The sequence below is a fragment of the Anabrus simplex genome, chromosome 8 (genome assembly GCF_040414725.1).
Source record: "Anabrus simplex isolate iqAnaSimp1 chromosome 8, ASM4041472v1, whole genome shotgun sequence".
NCBI lineage: Eukaryota > Metazoa > Arthropoda > Insecta > Orthoptera > Tettigoniidae > Anabrus > Anabrus simplex.
In genome coordinates, this window is record NC_090272.1 from 204,232,290 (window position 1) to 204,254,163 (window position 21,874).

Here is a 21,874-nt window from a genome sequence, read left to right on the forward strand (position 1 = left end):
CCATGAAGTCATCATTAGTAATCATTAGATTACGAATTAGAAGCCTGGGGCTCAGGTTGTTTTACACTTTGATTCACGTTACACCGACACAGACAGGTCTTATTGCGGCGATGGGATAGGAAAGGCCTAGGAGTGGGAAGGAAACGTCAGTGGCCTTAATTAAGGTACAGCTTCATCTGAATTACTTGATTCAAGAACTGGACAAAATCCAAAGAAAAGCAGCTCGATTTGTTCTGGGTGATTTCCGAGAAAAGAGTAGCGTTACAAAAGTTTTGCAAAGTTTGGGCTGGGAAGACTTGGGAGAAAGGAGATGAGCTGCTCGACTAAGTGAAATGTTCCGAGCTGTCAGTGGAGAGATGGCGTGTAATGACATCAGTAGACGATTAAGTGTGAGTGGTGCCTAAAAGTAGGAAATATCACAATATGAAGATAAAGGTGGAATTCAAGAGGACAAGTTGGGGCAAATATTCATTTATAGGAAGGGGAGTTAGGGATTGGAAAAACTTACTAAGGTAATGTTCAATAAATTTCCAATTTCTTTGAAATCATTTAAGAAAAGGCTAGTTAAACAACAGATAGGGAAGCTGCCACCTGGGCGACTGCCCTAAATGCAGATCAGTAGTGATTGATTGATTGATTGATTGATTGATTGATTGATTGATTGATTGATTGATTGAAGTTAAATTGGGAAACCACGGAAAACCATCTTCAGGGCTGTCGATAGTGGGGCTCGAACCCACTATCTCTCGGATGCAAGCTCACAGCTACGCGTCCCTAACCGAAAGGCCAAATCGCCTGGTCTAAATGTTTGTTTACATTTTTATTGTTTGTTTTATTTTTTGTAAAATTTCAATGGGTGGGGGTTTTCTAACGCCCCAGTAACCCCCCTTGGCCTTACTCAAGACACAGCCCCAGCATTTGCCTGGTGTAAAAAGGGGAGACCACGGAAAACCCTCTTCAGGGCTGCATCAGTTGGGTTCGAACCCACTATTCGTCCGAATACAAGCTTGCTCGTTTCAAGTGTAATGCAGTTGTGCTCCGTGGCAATTTCTCGACCATCTCTTAGTGAATCGAACCCACATTAATATAGGTGAACCGAGTGCGGCCTTATTCAAAGGTGAACAAGAGGAGAGAGGGGTGGGGTAGAGGGGTTGCAGATATAACGAAGTCCGTGCCCTCCTCTCAGTCGTTTTCCGGGGCTTCCGGGGCTGTGCTTCCGGAATTAAATTATCCACAACACTGCTCAGAGCATGGAATAACTTTGTTGTATCAAGTGCAGACTGAGTATTTCCAGCTTATCGAATTTTAATCCAGAGAATTCGTTGATTACTTCATCTTAAATGAATGTAACAGGAATGGTTGCTACCACTTAGTTTGGTATAAATAATTTACGGACCTGCGTTCTGAAATGAAAAACTCAAAGTGAAACTGGTAATGAAATTCACACTAGTGACTCAGAATGAAGAGTTTCAGAATGTGTGATTACGGGATATAATTAATAAAAAAATGAATAAGGGGAGCGTTTACACACTTTTGGAGGGATAATTAGATGTGCCATAGTAATATCACGCATTTAACATTCTTTAACTAATGGTCTTCTTACTCGAAGGCTTCTCTAAAATGGTTTCTTTAATATGTTCGCAACGGAGTTCCATTATACTGTTCCTAGTCCCTGTTGTAATTTCTCCGCCTTCCCCATTTTTGCGGTAAACATTCGAAAGACACGTCCTTATGACAGCACTGGCAGAATACACTGTGTGGCCAAAAGTCATGGGAAGACGCTGAATGTGATGTTAATAACGAGTTGCTCCTCCGCGAGCCCCTAGAATGGCAGCAATGTGGCTAGGCATCGATTGTACAAGGTGTTGGAATCGTTCTGGAGGGATCTGGGCCCACGCATCCTGCACTGCAACCCACAATTGCCCTTGTGTAGTTGGTGCGGGGTTCATGGAGCGTTCAACATCGACAGCATCCCATAAATGCTCGATTGGATTAAGATCAGGGGATCTGGAGGGCCAATCCATGGTCGTAACTTCACTGGAGTGCTCCTCCAACCGCCTGCGTGCCACCATACAGCAGTGACATGGCGCATTGTCCGTTGAAACATGGCATCTGCATCAGGGTACTCTAGGACCAGGAAGGAATGCAGATGGTTCAAAAGAATGTCCACATAACGTGCACCTGTCAGTGCTCGCTGCAGCCGGACAATTGGGCCTAATTGCGCCCATGAGAACGCCGCCCAGACCAGAACTGAGCCACCTCTCGCCCGGACACAACCTTGTTGACACGCAGGATCCATAGCTTCATGGGGCATACCCATACTCTAACGCGCCGATCAGCTCGATACAGCTGGAACCGGGATTCATCGGACCATACCACTCGCCGCCACTGTTCCATAATTCATTGCCGATGTTCGCGGGCCCATGCACGTCGTTTAGCTCTGTGTCGAGATGTCAGCAAAGGGACACAGTTGGTCGTCGTGGCGGTGCAGTTGGTTCTTTACAGTCCTGGTAGAAATGGTTTCCTGACTCTCAACATTCAACTGGGCGGTAATCTGACACTCAGTAGCCCGTCGAGCGCCCAGTATGGTTCTGCAACGACGTGATATCCGTTCGTTAAACACCTGTGGTCTTCCCGTGCGGCGGTTTACGCGTTTGGTAAGATCCTCTTTGCGATATTGAAGTTCCACCCTCGACACTGTTGACCGCGGAAACGCGAATTCGCGTGTAATCTCCGCAATGCTATGAACCATACGCCGTGCGCCGATGATCATCCCAGGTTCAAAGTCGGTTAACTCGCCACGCGTTGCCATGTTCACTACGCTGGTGTCTGTGAGACACTGCTCAGCTACGCCGCAGCTAGCCGCAACGCTAAGGGGTCATGCAAGGCACATTTTCTAAGGGGACATCCCTTTCCGTGACTTTTGGCCATTTAGTGTATTTACGGGGTTTATACTGTGCCCGTCCCTACACCTAATGGCTCCGGCATGATGTCTACAGGGCGTTAACGGGTTGGAATAAAACAAATGGGCGCTTAACTCGACTAAGCTTAAGGGCATACAGGGTAGGAGACGGGTCATACCTAATTACAATGAGAACACATTCGGGTTAAAGATTAGATTAATACACGTGGTTTATTAGGCCTTAATGATGATGATGGTAATGACGCATTTATATACAAATGAATTACATGGATTATTATCAATTGTTGTTGTTTGTTATCGACTTTCAGTCGTTTGTGATGGATCCGAGTATTATCTATCGCAGAGCGATCCATTATGACGAGATTCGAACGGGAAAACACTTATCATAGACACTGAGGCTATGTGATATCATTGACCAATAGGATTAACATGCATGCAACGAATCTGAGCAATCCCTATACTAAACACACAGCTATTCCCCAACGAAGTACCACGAAGGAACTCATAAAAATGTGGAACAAACGCCCGGGTTTGAACCGACCCTCACTTGTAAAAATTCACCACCCCGATGGTCAACACCATCGGTAACTCAATTATAATCACAACAAGATACATAAACCCTTAAAGAACACAAATTATATACAGTAAACACGTGAGACATCCAGCCTTCGGTTGAGCATTGGGGTACCAATGCCGCTGTCGGGAACTGAACTGACACCCGTTGGGATGGAAGTGGGACTCTGAAAACCCTAAACTACGTTATACTCAAGTGTGTAATGGCAGTAAACTAACAAGTACTGGTAACAATCGCCGTGTCATTTATTAGCGACTACATCAGTCTGGCGTGTTGAATATTTCATTATTAAGCGATTCTTTCGCCCTCATTCACTTCAACTCAAGGCTCCCTCTTACACGAGCGGACGAGAATACACAAAAAACCGACACTTCTCCTCAGTAGGTCAACTGCCCTCAGCCCCCACACGGCGGGTGGTCATTGGCCTCGGCCTTCACAGGCATAACGCCCTTTCTTAACAAAACACCCCATCTCGGGGATCGTTCACTAATAAACTGAGCCTCATTGTTCCTTAAACAAAATTACATCGGCTCTCAATACTTCACTTCAATTCAACACACATATTCGTTTACAACATCATGATCCCGCGACGCGACACCGGTTTCTATGATACCAATACTTGTTTGATTACCATAACTACAATTTATTATTATTATTATTATTATTATTATTATTATTATTATTATTATTGGGTTCATCATTACACCATCTCCCTACACGACTTACCTGGAAATTAGACCATACTGCGTGATCATAATTAACTTCCTCTTAATGACGGTGTAATTAATCCATATCTAAATCGTGATTTCTGATAAATCGTCACACGGTAATACAATTATGAATTAAATATTCCTCAATTTGCACTTAAATTGTGATAAGCCTGCCAATTAAAATCGTACACTTCCTATCTAAATATATGTCAGTGGAGGCCTGGGATGTCAGTTCCGAAGTCATATCTCGTAGCTCTGGGTGCTCACGGAATAAAATTACACTATTTACCAGCCATGCAATATCCTCGCTGGACTAACTACAACCTAACTTGAATTACTCTGAATTACTAAAAATTAGTCTCCTGACGCATCAATAATTACAAGTTTTCCCAAATAAAATGATTAAGTCAATCTATTACTGCATGCAAACTTATCGTGTTACCCCTTTATTTACAATTGATTGCTCAGACGTGTTACTAATTAAATAAAGTAAATAGAAGCTACGTGTATCATGGTAGCACATCTACATTACTGAAGTTACAATCTTTAACATTATAGCGTCAGGTAATGATAACTGTTCCCCGCCCAATCTGATTACGTCATATTAATTATGATTTATACTCATCTCCATCTCGATGACCCGTTGTCAGCTCAGGGAGTCCATTGTGGGTTTAGTGCTGACCCATAAGCACCACAGCAGTTACTGGAGGCACCATTCTTCTTTCCAACTGGGAGTCCATTGTTCTAGGTTGACGAAACCGCTGGCAATATTCCTGAGGCACACAACACGTCACTATTTATTCCAAGATTTATTTAGTTACATTCGGTGTGAACGTCCAGCCACGATACCGGACCTCACTCCGCAATCCGCGATTCAGTATCGGATTCCGCGTACCTTTGTCACTACTCGACACAGTAGCGCCGTAGTAATAATAATAATAATATTATTACAAATTATATTTAATGTTCGCGACCCGTCTCTGATCTTTAAAGTTTAGACCCTAGCATCACGTCTATCCAATCTCTGCAATATTTACGCACAGTACGCGATTTCACTTGTAAATTAAATTGAAATTCACTCAAACAAAAGATCACTGGAAGCTCGACAACACGTAGCTTCGCCGCCTGTAAGCCACAAATCCCGACTGACGCTTCTTCCTTTCTGCAGTAGTTTTTACTAGGGAGCGATACCCCTTCCACTAATTTGCGTATCGCCTATTCCCGGCGTACTCGAGGTAAAATAGTACGATTGGTCGGTGACCAGTATCTAGTTGGTGCGATTGAGACATAACCACTCAATTATCCTTCGGTGAATCTCTTTAAATTAATTAAAATATGTTCTGCTTCCCCCACCACACGGGGTGAAGTCCCGGTCTCGAGGAGCTGTCATGACACTAACCAGATGGCCCCAGTACCTTTCCACGCAGAAACAACACAGTATTCTTTCTCCTGCTGAAAGTTATCACGGAAGAGGACATTAAACACTCTAAATAAATGTCCCAGTAGCATTCATCCCTTTTAAATCGGGAGATGAGCCCCTAATTCGAGTTTTATTAATTTTCTACCTCGTCGGTAATTAAGTTGGCCAGTCCGATTCCAAGATGGCTCCTATATTCCGTTTCGAAAAAGTTAGTTTCCCCTCATTCTGTGAGCCTTGAGGAGGGATGTCTTCTCTCGAGTGATGTCACAGGGAATCCCCATTCGTAACCCCTCCCGGGTCTAAGTTGGCTTGGCTTCATCTGCGGGGCCCCCGCTACACAAAGGATAATACTGCGCAGTAAGTTGCAGACAAAGAAATCTCATAAAATAATTTTAAAATACACAATTTATCTATCTCAATGGTATGAATATTAATTCGTTTCGGTATGACCTCTATTAATGATATGAATATTAATCATTTTCAGCGTTCTTTCCCTTTAATAGCATTGCGTGCGTAATTACTGAGATCGATATCAACCCAAGGTCCTTGGATCATGCCCCTGTCGGGTTCATATTCCCCTCTCCCCGAGAAGAAATGGGTACAGGCACTGGACACATTTCGTCGCTAAATATTCAATTGGCAATATCGATTCACAACTGTTTCCAAACCTTTGCTTTCTGGCGAAGTTCCTGGTTCTCTCTTTCCAAATAATATGCTATCTGACGCAATGCTTCTCTGTAGTTCTCCAGGTACTGACATTCTGGACATTCTTCATCCCCAAGATCTCTCTGTGAAAACAAATTCTCCAAATAATTGACTTCTTCGGCTTCCTCATTTGGTCCCGACTCTTCATCTGACACGTCACGTCGATCTTCTTCTCCGTCATCCTCATCCTCTTCTTCATCCGTTGCTCCAAGTTCTTCAGCGTTGTCCACGTCTTCTAAGTTGCCTCCGGACGTATGGTACAACTTCAGATTTGCCGCGTTGTAGATGGTTTCGGTCGCGCCGTCCATGCTTTGCACCTTGTACGCGTTGTTGTCGAGGTTCTGGATGACTCGGTAAGGACCGATGTACAGTTCAGCGAACTTGTGGTAGAACTTGTTAGGTGGATCGGATACTGTTGTTCGTTTAACGAGAACAAGTTCCCCTACGCGCAGTGGTCGATGGTACCTCTTGTTACGGAGACGACGTAATCTTCGTTCTGCTTGGGCCTTCAAATGTTTTGCTGTCTCTTGTATGCATAGCTCAACCGATAGTCTAGGATCCTGCGGACATTTTAAGACCTCGTGCCATGGTCTCTTTGGAAAACTGTTGAAATGAATCACTGACGGAATTTGCCCGGTGGATTCGTGGATAGTGCCGTTGATACTTTCTGTGATAACAGGAATCACGTCCACCCAACGCCAATGTTGTCTAGGACAGTAGATACGGCAAAACTTTGCGATTTCTCGCATTATCCGCTCTGCGGGATTCGACTCCGGATGCCTAATTGAACTTAGATGATGTTTGATGTTTAAGTTTTCGATGTCTCGCTTGAAGTTTCCCGATGTGAACTGCGACCCATGATCCGTGAGAACACATTCGGGCTTGCCCATACGTGGTATGATTTTAGTCTTCAACTGATTTATAACGGCTCTAGTATTTGCCTTCTGGATTGGACAGAGAGTGACGAATTTTGAAAACACATCCACGCATACCAAAATGTATTGAAGCCCTCTCTTTCCCTTGGGAAGTGGTCCGTAAAAGTCTAAAGCGAACAGTTCCCGAGGTTTACTTGGTAACAACGGCTTCGGTTTTTGCTTAAGTAGGTATGGATTGGGTTTTACCCGTTGGCAAATGTCGCAAGTAAGGAGTACCTGCTGAACAATTTTCCTCAAATTTTTCCAGATAAAAGTTTCCCGAAGTGTAGCAATCACTTTATCTCTCCCTGCGTGACCTGTAACGTGATGAGCGAGCCAAACTAAATCAACCTGCAACGTCGTTGGAACCACGATCCTGAATTGCGTGTGGTCCTCGTCCACGAATTTATGCAGCATACCATTAAAAAATTGGTACTTCTCGGATCTTTTCTGAAGTTCACGGTATTCATCCGTCCCTGGCTGTATTCTACGTTGGAGGAAATCGATCAACTTCTTCATTTCCGGACATTTCTGCTGTTCTTCACCAATAGTCCGCAGCCTTTCTATGATTTCGCGGTCCCCTTGTTCTATCAACTGTATTTGGTTAACCACGATAGGTTCCGGATCTGGATTTCTACTGAGGGCGTCTGCAATTACATTTGCCTTTCCGGCGCAGTGCTCGACTGTAATGTCGAATTGCTGCACAAACAAGCACCACCGGCTGACTCTCTCGCTTGTTAATGCAGATTTCATCATGAACGTCAGAGCTTTGTGATCCGTTCTCAACACAATTGGGTACCCATAAATGTATTTCTTCCAATGGTTAAGAGCGGTCACGATCGCGAGCATCTCTAGTTCGGTCACGGTGTATTTCAACTCATGCGATCTTAATTTGCGACTCATGAAAGCCAAATAGGTGATCCTCTGTTCGGGTTCGGGCGTCTCTTGATATAGTACTGCCCCGACTCCTATAATCGACGCATCAGTTTGCACAATAAACTTCTGTGTATAGTCCGGATATCCTAATTTCACACTATGGGCCAACAGATCCTTTGCTTTAGCAAATGCTTCATCGCATGCAAGATCCCATTTCCACCTATTGTTTTTCTTGAGGAGATCTTGTAATGGTGCAACTATACTGGTATAGTTCGGACAGTGATCCGCGAAAAAGTTACAAACTCCTAAAAATTGCCTGACATGTTTCACCTTCGTCGGCTTTGGAAAATTTTGAATTGCCTTTAATTTAACAGGATTGGGCATGATTCCTTCTGAGTCGATCACATGACCTAAAAATAGGATACTCCTTTTTCAGAAATTAGACTTGGGTAGGTTTACCTTGAAGTTGTTCCTTTCTAAATCAGCTAATAGTTTATCGAGTTTCTCCAGGTGCTCTGGCAAAGTTTCAGATGCAATAAGGATGTCATCCACGTACCTCACCGTAAACTGTTTAACTTCGTCACTGAGGTTACGATCTAGTGCCCTAATGAGCGCTGACCCTGCTGTTTTCAATCCAAAGGGTAACCGGTTAAAAACGTAGGTTTGCCCATCAAACAGAAACCCGGTCAAAATTTTGGTGGCTGGGTCAAGTTCCACGTGATGAAAGGATGATGTCAGATCAACTCCACTAAATAATTTCATTCCCCGGAATTTCTTAAGGACCTCTTTTATACACGGGGCCTGGTCATACTCTGGGATTAATCGCTGGTTTATTGCTCGCGCGTCGAGGCAAACCCGCAACGAACCGTTGCCCTTCTCCACCACGACCAAGGGATTCAAAAATGGTGTGGGTGATTTTGATATAATTCCGTTATCCTCCATCTCCTGTATAATTTTCTTCACCCCAGCGTGAAACTTTTCAGGTATCGGATATGGTCTTTGCCGAAATGGTTCCCAATTGTTGACGACTAAGGAATACTTGAAATTTGGAATTTTCCCTGGACGTGACCCAAATACATTTTCGTGTCTCTCTATGACTCTCTGTAATGCGCCTTTGTCTTCCTCCCCTATCTTCGCTTCGTCGATCTTTTCTTGGACTACCTCCGCCAATGATGGTCCTTCATTCTCCGCTTCTAACTTGAAAATCATCCCTTCAAACTCCTTGATCATCTCGTCCCGATAGGCATCCCAGTTTGGGAAGCAATCTCCTCCTTCTTGTTCCAATTGTTCTATCTCCATGGTCCAAATTTTCTCCTCCCCGTGTTGTCCCTCGAAGTCGTTTAACCTTACATCTCCCTGAATTGAATCGTTCCTGAATCTAATTTCATTCTTGTCCATGTCAATGACCGCTTTGAATTCCCGAAGAAAATCAGCTCCGATGATGATATTATATTCCATTCTAGTCAAAATTATAAACGGATGTGATATGAGGTTGTTCCCAATTTCCAAATCTAGATAGGCCTGGCTATTGCATGTAGTTGTGCGGTCCGGAATTATTCCTCTAACCTTAATATTGGAAATCGGAATGATTGGAATACATTGCTTCGATTCCAGTTCTTTGACTAATACTTTAGATACCACGCTGACGCTCGCGCCTGTGTCTACAAGGCAACGAACCAGCAACTGGTTAACACGGACAAAAATGACGGGTAACGCTCTAATTGGTTTTGGACATGCCTGAACGGGATCTTCAACGAGGTCATCGGGCTGAACTATCCATGATGCGATGGTCACGGACGTCCACGGTTCCCCCTTCGCGTCGGTAGTCCTCGAAAATCCGACTATCTCCTCACTCGGTTTTCCTAATTTTTTTTTAGCTGACCTCCGCCTCCACTTGAATATGGTGGTGCGCGGGGATCAAGATTACTGGCACGGTTTGCAGCATTATGTGCCTGTAGTTCGAGGCTCTCTGCCCCTCGACACTCATCCGACTTAGCAAACTGCTGCATCGAATCTTTCCACCGATCGTTTCCGGCCTGGGTATCTTGCAGATCTCTGACGTAACGGCGTGACTCATTCCTTCTGTCGTTGAGGTCACCCCGATAGTATTCTCGCGGTCTGTTGTTCTGTCGACCACGGTTACCCCAGTAGGAATTGTGTGTTCTCTCGTAAGGTCGTCGCCCTCGCGCGCCGCTCTGTCCGTGGTTGTACCTCCCTGACTGATACCATTGACTCCTACCCTGGTCATTTCGACACTTCCATTGGTGGTTTTCCCACTTCGGAGACCTCCAATCCCTATTATTCCTGTTCTGGTTGCCTATCTGAGCGTCAGTCTGAGTACTTATCACCTGAGTACTCCGGTTTACCGACTGATCCCCCTCTCGAACGTTTAACGTGTTGATGGCTTCTACGTTTCTAGCTCGACCGTGCCCGACATGAGATGTCTGATCCAACTGTCTTAACACGTGCTCGGCTTCCACTGCCGTACGGATATTTGCCGCAATCAACATGCGCTGGACGTCAGCGGGGAATTGCTTTGTGATGGCGGTTATTAATTCACTTTCAGTCGGCGGGCTGTCCAGTTCGCGCATCTTCACCAGCTGGGACGTGAAATAATCGCAGAACCTTGTGGGTCCTCCCGAAGCGTACCTCCTCGAGTAAAGCTCTAACCTAAGTCCTTGCTGCGTGTCCAAACCCCAGTATTTTTCCAAAAATAGCTTCTTAAAGCCTTCATAGCTATCAAAACAGTAGCGGAACGCTTTAAACCATTCGAGAGCCTGGTCTTCCAAAAATTTTTCAACTACACGTAACTTCCTATCCGCTGGTACCCGATGATCCGCCATATAATCATCTACCTCGCGGAGGAAACTTTTTGGCGTAGTCCTAGTGCCTGGTTTGAACTTCTTTGGCTTATCATCCGCCGAACGTAAGAGACTATACATCGGTATTGAATTCTGGCCAAGCAAGGTCGACGTTCTCTCGTCCATCGTCGGTAATTTATACTCTTCATTGCCGGGTAGTTGCTCCTTGAACAGACTGTAGCCCATTTGATGTGATCCGCTACCTAATTCCATTTTCTTCATTCCGGCCGTTTCCATTTTGAAATGTGGTTCATCCCGAATGTCTAATTTCTTCATTCCCTCTATTTCTTCGCGAAGCGCGTTAATTTGTTCTTCGTGGATCTCCAATTTCACCATCATTTTCGAGCCTTTCTCTTCGCTCCATTCGTGGATCTGTTTAGCAGTCTCTCCTACTATTTGTCCTGACACTTCCTTCCGTAACCTGGCAAAAGTTAGTTTCGTATCGGACTGCGCTGCTTGCGATACTGACGTAATCTTTTCGTCTAGGGCCTCAATTACCGCCAAGGCTTTCTCCGTCCTTTCTTCAACGATCCTGATATTTATCTGGTTGTCCTTGACCTGCTCCACTATCTCTTCGATCTTCGTGTCGCGGTCATTCGCTTTGGACCTGACCTGTTCCATCTCACCATTCAGCCGATCGATTTTCTCATTTACATCCACGATTTCGCCATTCACGCGAGTTATGTCTCTCTCAATACCGGTCTCAACCTGACCAAGCCGCTCAACTATTCCCTCGACCTTTATTTCAACAACGGCATTGAGCTGAGAAACCGCGTCTATTTTATCGCTTAGTTCCTTAGCCCCCTTTTCGCATTGTTGTTGAACCTCCTGAATTTTGTTCATTAAACTACTGCATTTCTCCTCAATCATCTTACTAGTCTCGGTTCGGTTTTCTTCCAATTTAACCTCAAAATGTGTTAATTTACCGTCAAAGTTCTCTAGTTGTTCTCTGACCTCCGCGCGCCCCTGTTTGCATTCATTTTCAAGCGTCTTAATATCGTCCTTCACGCTGTCCCTAATTTGCGCGTAGTTCTCTTCCATCCTATTTTCAAGTGTCTTAATATCGTCCTTCATTTCCTCCCGATTCGCCTTTAAATCGTCCTTCATTTCCTCCCGATTCGCCTTTAAATCGTCCTTCATTTCCTCCCGATTCGCCTTTAAATCGTCCTTCACGCTGTCCCTAATCTGCGCACTGTTCTCTTCCATCCTATTTTCGAGTGCCTTAAAGGCGTCCATCAAAGCCCGCATGGCTTCACTATCCATGTCGCTATCCTTTGAGATGACAGGACCCCCCTCGCTAACGTCGGCGTCAACAAACCACAACAATGTATAATTATTATTTATTTTAAAAGAAAGGATTCCTCTATCCAAACTTTACGTTCTTCCAGCTTCAAATAATTTTTACTTTAATCATCATTGCAAATTAAGCCTCAAAAAACGGCTATCATTGAAGCTGCCTAACCGCCTAATATCATTAAGGTTCATGAAATTTATATAAGAAGGCAACGGGAAATTTCCGAAAATGATTATAATATTAGCCCTCAAATTCAGTTAATAAAGTTGCCGGTTTACCTGTGATTCTAAAATTGGGCTCGATTTTAAATACCAACACATGTGGTATAGTGCCAGTAAATCAACCCATGCCCTCAGCATTGAGGTCCTTCAAACACACAAAGTCATCAGAATCTCAAACTGAACCCATGAAATCAACCTACTGCCACTCGAAAAAGAAAAGTAGGCGTGAGGTTACCTCTTCTCATCCACGGTTATACTAACGTACAATATATTTCCTAATAGCAGGTTGTTTGGTGACGAAACACGCACCACTGGCTAATATCCGTGAATAGATATGCACTATGAGAAAGCCACTATTCACTTCAAACCTCACTTATGGGAAATTCATTTCATTGTTTCCCGGGATTCAAACTAATCCCCTTAAATTTTGGATACGCCCCTGCTGACGCGAATGTCATGGCTCTGCCCATATCATTGGACCATGACTGTGTTCTCATTCATAAAACGATTTAATATTGACATCAAGGTATCACTTATTCAACCATAATGAACTGGGCCTCGCGTGGAAACGTCAGAAGCAGACATGGGTTACCAAAATAATCGTGCCCACTCCTGGAAGCCGCACAAGTATGCCTTGCCTAATACACAACACAACACGCCCCTATCTTTGCATTAATGGTATGCAATAGGTGGGATAATTATGCGCCTATTAAACATCAAAATACGCCTATTAAACCGTAGAATATGTCCCACCTTGGGCCGTATTTATATAGCCAGACATTGGACGTCATTCTATATGGCGCTAAATTTCCTAAATCTGGGTAGCCCTTATTTACGGACATATCGAGCCCCCACAGTTCACTTACGCCCTTTTATCTCGCCCCACTTTGGATGCGCCATCTTAAGTATGTGCCCGTCCCTACACCTAATGGCTCCGGCATGATGTCTACAGGGCGTTAACGGGTTGGAATAAAACAAATGGGCGCTTAACTCGACTAAGCTTAAGGGCATACAGGGTAGGAGACGGGTCATACCTAATTACAATGAGAACACATTCGGGTTAAAGATTAGATTAATACACGTGGTTTATTAGGCCTTAATGATGATGATGGTAATGACGCATTTATATACAAATGAATTACATGGATTATTATCAATTGTTGTTGTTTGTTATCGACTTTCAGTCGTTTGTGATGGATCCGAGTATTATCTATCGCAGAGCGATCCATTATGACGAGATTCGAACGGGAAAACACTTATCATAGACACTGAGGCTATGTGATATCATTGACCAATAGGATTAACATGCATGCAACGAATCTGAGCAATCCCTATACTAAACACACAGCTATTCCCCAACGAAGTACCACGAAGGAACTCATAAAAATGTGGAACAAACGCCCGGGTTTGAACCGACCCTCACTTGTAAAAATTCACCACCCCGATGGTCAACACCATCGGTAACTCAATTATAATCACAACAAGATACATAAACCCTTAAAGAACACAAATTATATACAGTAAACACGTGAGACATCCAGCCTTCGGTTGAGCATTGGGGTACCAATGCCGCTGTCGGGAACTGAACTGACACCCGTTGGGATGGAAGTGGGACTCTGAAAACCCTAAACTACGTTATACTCAAGTGTGTAATGGCAGTAAACTAACAAGTACTGGTAACAATCGCCGTGTCATTTATTAGCGACTACATCAGTCTGGCGTGTTGAATATTTCATTATTAAGCGATTCTTTCGCCCTCATTCACTTCAACTCAAGGCTCCCTCTTACACGAGCGGACGAGAATACACAAAAAACCGACACTTCTCCTCAGTAGGTCAACTGCCCTCAGCCCCCACACGGCGGGTGGTCATTGGCCTCGGCCTTCACAGGCATAACGCCCTTTCTTAACAAAACACCCCATCTCGGGGATCGTTCACTAATAAACTGAGCCTCATTGTTCCTTAAACAAAATTACATCGGCTCTCAATACTTCACTTCAATTCAACACACATATTCGTTTACAACATCATGATCCCGCGACGCGACACCGGTTTCTATGATACCAATACTTGTTTGATTACCATAACTACAATTTATTATTATTATTATTATTATTATTATTATTATTGGGTTCATCATTACACCATCTCCCTACACGACTTACCTGGAAATTAGACCATACTGCGTGATCATAATTAACTTCCTCTTAATGACGGTGTAATTAATCCATATCTAAATCGTGATTTCTGATAAATCGTCACACGGTAATACAATTATGAATTAAATATTCCTCAATTTGCACTTAAATTGTGATAAGCCTGCCAATTAAAATCGTACACTTCCTATCTAAATATATGTCAGTGGAGGCCTGGGATGTCAGTTCCGAAGTCATATCTCGTAGCTCTGGGTGCTCACGGAATAAAATTACACTATTTACCAGCCATGCAATATCCTCGCTGGACTAACTACAACCTAACTTGAATTACTCTGAATTACTAAAAATTAGTCTCCTGACGCATCAATAATTACAAGTTTTCCCAAATAAAATGATTAAGTCAATCTATTACTGCATGCAAACTTATCGTGTTACCCCTTTATTTACAATTGATTGCTCAGACGTGTTACTAATTAAATAAAGTAAATAGAAGCTACGTGTATCATGGTAGCACATCTACATTACTGAAGTTACAATCTTTAACATTATAGCGTCAGGTAATGATAACTGTTCCCCGCCCAATCTGATTACGTCATATTAATTATGATTTATACTCATCTCCATCTCGATGACCCGTTGTCAGCTCAGGGAGTCCATTGTGGGTTTAGTGCTGACCCATAAGCACCACAGCAGTTACTGGAGGCACCATTCTTCTTTCCAACTGGGAGTCCATTGTTCTAGGTTGACGAAACCGCTGGCAATATTCCTGAGGCACACAACACGTCACTATTTATTCCAAGATTTATTTAGTTACATTCGGTGTGAACGTCCAGCCACGATACCGGACCTCACTCCGCAATCCGCGATTCAGTATCGGATTCCGCGTACCTTTGTCACTACTCGACACAGTAGCGCCGTAGTAATAATAATAATAATATTATTACAAATTATATTTAATGTTCGCGACCCGTCTCTGATCTTTAAAGTTTAGACCCTAGCATCACGTCTATCCAATCTCTGCAATATTTACGCACAGTACGCGATTTCACTTGTAAATTAAATTGAAATTCACTCAAACAAAAGATCACTGGAAGCTCGACAACACGTAGCTTCGCCGCCTGTAAGCCACAAATCCCGACTGACGCTTCTTCCTTTCTGCAGTAGTTTTTACTAGGGAGCGATACCCCTTCCACTAATTTGCGTATCGCCTATTCCCGGCGTACTCGAGGTAAAATAGTACGATTGGTCGGTGACCAGTATCTAGTTGGTGCGATTGAGACATAACCACTCAATTATCCTTCGGTGAATCTCTTTAAATTAATTAAAATATGTTCTGCTTCCCCCACCACACGGGGTGAAGTCCCGGTCTCGAGGAGCTGTCATGACACTAACCAGATGGCCCCAGTACCTTTCCACGCAGAAACAACACAGTATTCTTTCTCCTGCTGAAAGTTATCACGGAAGAGGACATTAAACACTCTAAATAAATGTCCCAGTAGCATTCATCCCTTTTAAATCGGGAGATGAGCCCCTAATTCGAGTTTTATTAATTTTCTACCTCGTCGGTAATTAAGTTGGCCAGTCCGATTCCAAGATGGCTCCTATATTCCGTTTCGAAAAAGTTAGTTTCCCCTCATTCTGTGAGCCTTGAGGAGGGATGTCTTCTCTCGAGTGATGTCACAGGGAATCCCCATTCGTAACCCCTCCCGGGTCTAAGTTGGCTTGGCTTCATCTGCGGGGCCCCCGCTACACAAAGGATAATACTGCGCAGTAAGTTGCAGACAAAGAAATCTCATAAAATAATTTTAAAATACACAATTTATCTATCTCAATGGTATGAATATTAATTAGTTTCGGTATGACCTCTATTAATGATATGAATATTAATCATTTTCAGCGTTCTTTCCCTTTAATAGCATTGCGTGCGTAATTACTGAGATCGATATCAACCCAAGGTCCTTGGATCATGCCCCTGTCGGGTTCAATACATCTATTTTTGATGTACCACTGGTGGCTCTTTTTCTCATCAACATTTCTACAGCTGGTGGTACCTGTACGACTGGATAATTTCCTTTTGAATACTTCTACTATTAGTGGTACAGGTGTAAACTGGATTTTTTCTCGTCAACACTTCTATCGCTGGTGGTACAGGTGTGAACTGGACCTTTTCCCCGTCAATACTTCTATCGCTGATGGACAGGTCTGGACTGGTGGTATAGGTGTGAACTGGATACATTTCTCGTGAATCCATGTACCACTGGTGGTACAGGTGTGAACTGGATTTTTTCTCGTCAACACTTCTATCACTGGTGGTACAGGTCCAAACTGGATTTTTTCTCGTCAACACTTCTATCGCTGGTGGTACAGGTGTGAACTGGATCCTTTCCTCGTGAATACTTTTACCACTGGTGGTACAGGTGTGAGACGGATCATTTCGTCGTGAATACTTCTCCCACTGGTGGTACAGGTGTGAGGTGGATAGTTTCATCGTCAATACTTCTACCACTTGTGGTACAGGTGTGAACAGGATCCTTTCCTCGTGAATACTTTTATTTCTGGTAGCTAATCTCATCAGCTAATAAAATGACTAGGGTGCGAGATATCGGGTTATTATTTTCAAATTATTCTTCAGGATGGACAAACCTGTAACGCTCACACACCCGGTTTACGTTGTTTCTGACCACTCTGTATATTATTTTAAAAATTCTAGATCATAGAGATCTGGATCCTAAGAATGTTTAATGTGTAATAGATTCGCATTAAGACGTCTTCACCTTTATAAACAGCGACATGTGCTACTGGCTGTTCATGGCCCACTTGTGGGAGTATGTCTAATGGATCTTGTTAATTGTGTTTGTTTGCAGGCGCAACCTCATCTCTGGCGGTAGAAGCAGCGGGATGACGTCACGGTGAGTCCGCTGCCATGGCGACGGACATCCTGGTGCAGCTCATCTCTCCAGATGAGGAACGACATCAGAGACCTCTGGCGCCCGAGGAGCAGCGTCTCACGGTACCTGAACCTGCCACTCACAGAGAGGCGACCCCTGCTCAGGCGTCCGCGACTCTGTTCCCCTGGCAAGCGCCTTACTTCATTCTCGCCATCAGCATCGTGGAAGTAAGTGCGATTGCAAAATATTTACTGCTTATAGGCTGTACGTTTTCATTAATGTATACACATTAGAAGAGCAAAATCTACCACACATCAGATTAATCTGTATTTTATTTTCTTTACATTTATTTCTGCCTTGAAGAGTGCCTTTCGGCAATGTATATTTAGGATGAAAAGTGATATAACATAATTAACATGAAGAAAATATTAAACTGTTGAATTGAATTTTTCTTACCCACGCTTACTTAATTTTTACAAACCATAAAAATGACTGCAATTTTTCGGACATGAAATGAGGCTATTGGTATCAAAAGGAGCAATCTCCAGAACTACCAATCAGCTCTTTCTGCTCACGCCATGTGAGTGCTGCCATATTGGTTCAACTGAGTTATAAATTGAGACTGCCTCTCTTATGCTTGCCTATTTTTCGGTTTTTTAAGAGTAATACTGGAGGTATTTTCGGAGTTTTGAATGTATATGAACGTGCAGGAACATATTATATTACCAAAATAAACTGTAGCTTTCTTCAGTGTGTTCTGTGATGGACATGCTACCCCAAAACGTGACACCTGTGTCACCCACAAAAGTGAGGGAATCGACTCATGATCATAGGAAATGGAAATCAGTTGTTGCAAAAAAGTGGCAATAACATTCAGTCAGTAAATATTTTCTTACCAGGTAGAAATTCAATTGGGAAATGGACTTATATACTCTTGTATAGTCAATATTTATATGAACTGGTCATATAACAGCTATCCGCCGCAGTCGCTTAAGTGTGGCCAGTATCCAGTATTCGAGAGACAGTAGATTCGAACCCCACTGTCGGCAGCCCTGTAGATGGTTTTCCGTGGTTTCCCATTTTCACACCAGGCAAATGCTGGGGCTGTACCTTAATTAAGGCCACGGCCGCTTCCTTCCCACTCCTAGCCCTTCCCTGTCCCATCGTCGTCATAAGAGCTATCTGTGTCAGTGCGACGTAAAGCAACTAGCAAAAAATATAACAGCTAACCTTAGTTCACAGACTTCTCTTCCTTCTTTTTACTGACTATCTGAAGGATAATGTTAATTTTTAAATTTGATTGTACCCTATATTGAATGTATTGGTAATAAGATTGTTTGCAAATCTAAACTGATGTGTTTCTTGCTGGGGGTCTTCCGTTTTTCAGTCTAGGTAATATTATTCATCACTTTTGTAACTCTTAAATAAATGTACAGTACATTATAGTGACATTCTTGACCTTTCAATCTAGTGTAAAGAAAAATAGTGTAGGTATCACAATTCTGTAAGTTATTAGCAAAAAGAGCAATCTCCTTACATTTTGGTATCAAAAAGATCAATATCCACGAAAATCTGAAAGTTAGTATCAAAAGGGACAATCTGCGAAATACAATTTAAAATACATAATTAACCATTAATTATATGGTAGGTTTTCTTTGATTACTCGCTCACAGCCTGTCTGTTGTGTATATAAGACAAAAATCACCCAGATAGAGTGAATCGAAATGCATTAGATAAAAAGTCACTCCCACTGTAAAGTGTAGGAAGGTGGAGATTGCTCTTTTTGATACCAATAGCCTCAAATAAGAATGCAAGACAAACAACTGACCAGAAAGATCTTCAGATACATCATGGGATTAAAGACCACCTCCCACTGAAGGGACATTTATTGGCTTTATTGTTTAGAAATTGAAAGTGTCATGCAAACATTTAGGAACATCTTTCGAATAGTTCCGCTACTGCCATACATTAGGGCAAAGCATTCTCCAAACCTTTCTGTAGGCTCATAAATCTTCTTTCTCTCACAGTCAAGTTCTTGTGGCTATTCAGAATTGATTTCAAATTGTCTGGTTGGATCGATTACGAAACGCTTTGCAGTGATAACTCTTCTTGTATTCCCTTTGACAGTAATGCATTGAACTTCCTAAAAGACTTCATACAGCTTTTCAGAAAGGAAAGCCGCTGTACTGTTCCTAATACAGTATGTAGGAAGCGTTAGGTAAGAGTTCACTGTGTGGTCAAGAGCCTAGAACTTGTGCTGATGTCTCCAGAAGGTTCCGTGCTAGTTCCGTCCGTGGACGATCTTTACGGGAGCGACATTGCCTTAGTTTGATTGCGTCTCTCCATTCAGGACTGCTGATTCCTGTTCTAGCTTACACCCATCTCTTAGCTAAAGGGCAATCTTCATAGAGAATGACGCCTTTACTAAGAACAGTGAACTTCCAATAATTTTTAACCGGCTTATTCGGGCAAACTAACAGTTGGAATTTAGAAATAATCAAATACACGTATGGACTGTATTATACATTTCTTCTGCGTTTTTTTTTTACAATTTGCTTTACGTCGGACCGATACAGGTGGGTTTTATGGGGACGATATCCGTCTCCATGGTTAAATGGTTAGCGTGGTTGCCTTTGGTCACAGGGGCCCTGGGTTCGATTCCCGGCAGGGTCAAGAATTTTAACCATAAATGGTTAATTGCCCTGGCACGCGGATTGGGTGTATGTGCCGTCCTCATAATTTCATCCTAATCATGACGTGAAGGTCGCCTACGGGCGTCAAATCAGGAGACCTGCAGCTGGCGAGCCGAAGTCCTCGGACACATCGCGGTACTAAAAGCCATACGCCATTTGATTCTTTCATGGGGACGATGGGATAGAAAAGGGCTAAGTGTGAGAAAAAATCGATCGTGGCCTTAATTAAGGTACAGACCCAGCATTTTCCTGGTGTGAAAATGGAAAAAAATATAGCTAATTTGATATAGCGTATGGCTTTTTGGATACATTCGAGAAACATAATTACGTTCATCACTATATTGTAAACAAACATCTAGTCATTGGATGTATTTGATGGAATTCGGGGTTGCCATTAAGAATTCCTCATACTCTCCTCCGTAAGCTCTATTTCTGCAGTCATCCCTAACATGTTGAATGGTCTGCCGTGATGCGCCGCAGTCACATGCGGGTGACGATTGCACTCCCCACTTGAAGAGTGAGTCTCTACATCTCCCATGCCCTGTTTTCAGTAATATGTTCTGCACCGGGCGACGGTACAGTCGAATATCTATTGTTTTCGGTGTAGCGTCTCCGTAAAAAGTGAAAAATTATTTTGTTAATCACTCTGCATGATCTTCAATTTTTATCTTGTTACGACAAAAAGAAAAACTGTTTTAACACTGAAATAAACATTGAAATTTATGTCAAAAGGAAAGATTGAGAAGGGGAAGTCGGCTGTTGAGTTTGTGCCAGATAGGACTACAAACTGTCCCTCAATTTTATGAAAAGTTGAATAATTTTGTACGGATCAGTGATAGCGGTGGATCGTTATTATTTTAAAGTTTAAAACTGTCTACATATCAAGAGTTAAATGTCGCACTTCTATAGCAGTCCAGTCACAAAAGCAAAAATGGAAGAATTATTACTAGTATAATGTGTACAGAGAAACGCAAGACATTCCAATGAATTTATTTTTTCGTGTTTCTCGAGAATGTTCTCCCCCTCATTGGCCGGGAGTTTAGTATAAAAATAAAATTATAATTTTAATTATTTATTAGTGATTAAAGCCACTGGGGAGCGCTTATGACTAGTTCTTTTTGGATGCTCCCTTTCTGTCCCAAGACCTCCTGAATCGTGCTGTTAGTTTTTCCTTTCTTTCCTGTGAAAGAGGTTGGCGAGATTTAACAACCTTTGGTTAGAGGAGACCATGAGTTTATCATTTGACAAAGTTTGGGGCGATCTTAGACATCAGTGTCTGAAAACCCAGCGAAAGCTAAGTCCTTTTTTACTTCACTCAGTCACATGCTTCCAGTCTTGTAGCTTTTGATGAGTGAGGAGATCTTCGTAATCCTGCCGTTGTTCATACTCAGAAGTTGCCCATAAAACTTCATCCACCTTCGTCGCAAGCTAGTGTTAGCTGTTTCTAATTGTTGGTACAGTTCAGAGTTCGCGTTCAGTCGGTAGGTTCCATTCGGGAGCACTCTTGGCCTATGCATTTTCCGGAGGATACATATTTCGACTTTTTCTAGGTCATCCATGGTGCCTTATAATTTATTTTATCTTGGATTAGGTAACTTACATAAAAGTGGAAACTAGGTTCAGTTCAATTTATGTCAGCC

General features: G+C 42.8%; 1 protein-coding gene across 1 annotated transcript in view; it reads left to right on the forward strand.

The window, feature by feature from the left end:
- Positions 1 to 21,874, forward strand: part of LOC136878694 (protein rhomboid) — a 210,388-nt gene that overhangs the window by 67,831 nt on the left and 120,683 nt on the right. Inside the window, exon 2 of the mRNA XM_067152117.2 lies at positions 17,518 to 17,768. Coding sequence (XP_067008218.2) covers positions 17,577 to 17,768 — 192 coding nt within the window. The 5' untranslated portion in view covers positions 17,518 to 17,576. The remainder of the gene's footprint in view (positions 1 to 17,517; positions 17,769 to 21,874) is intronic.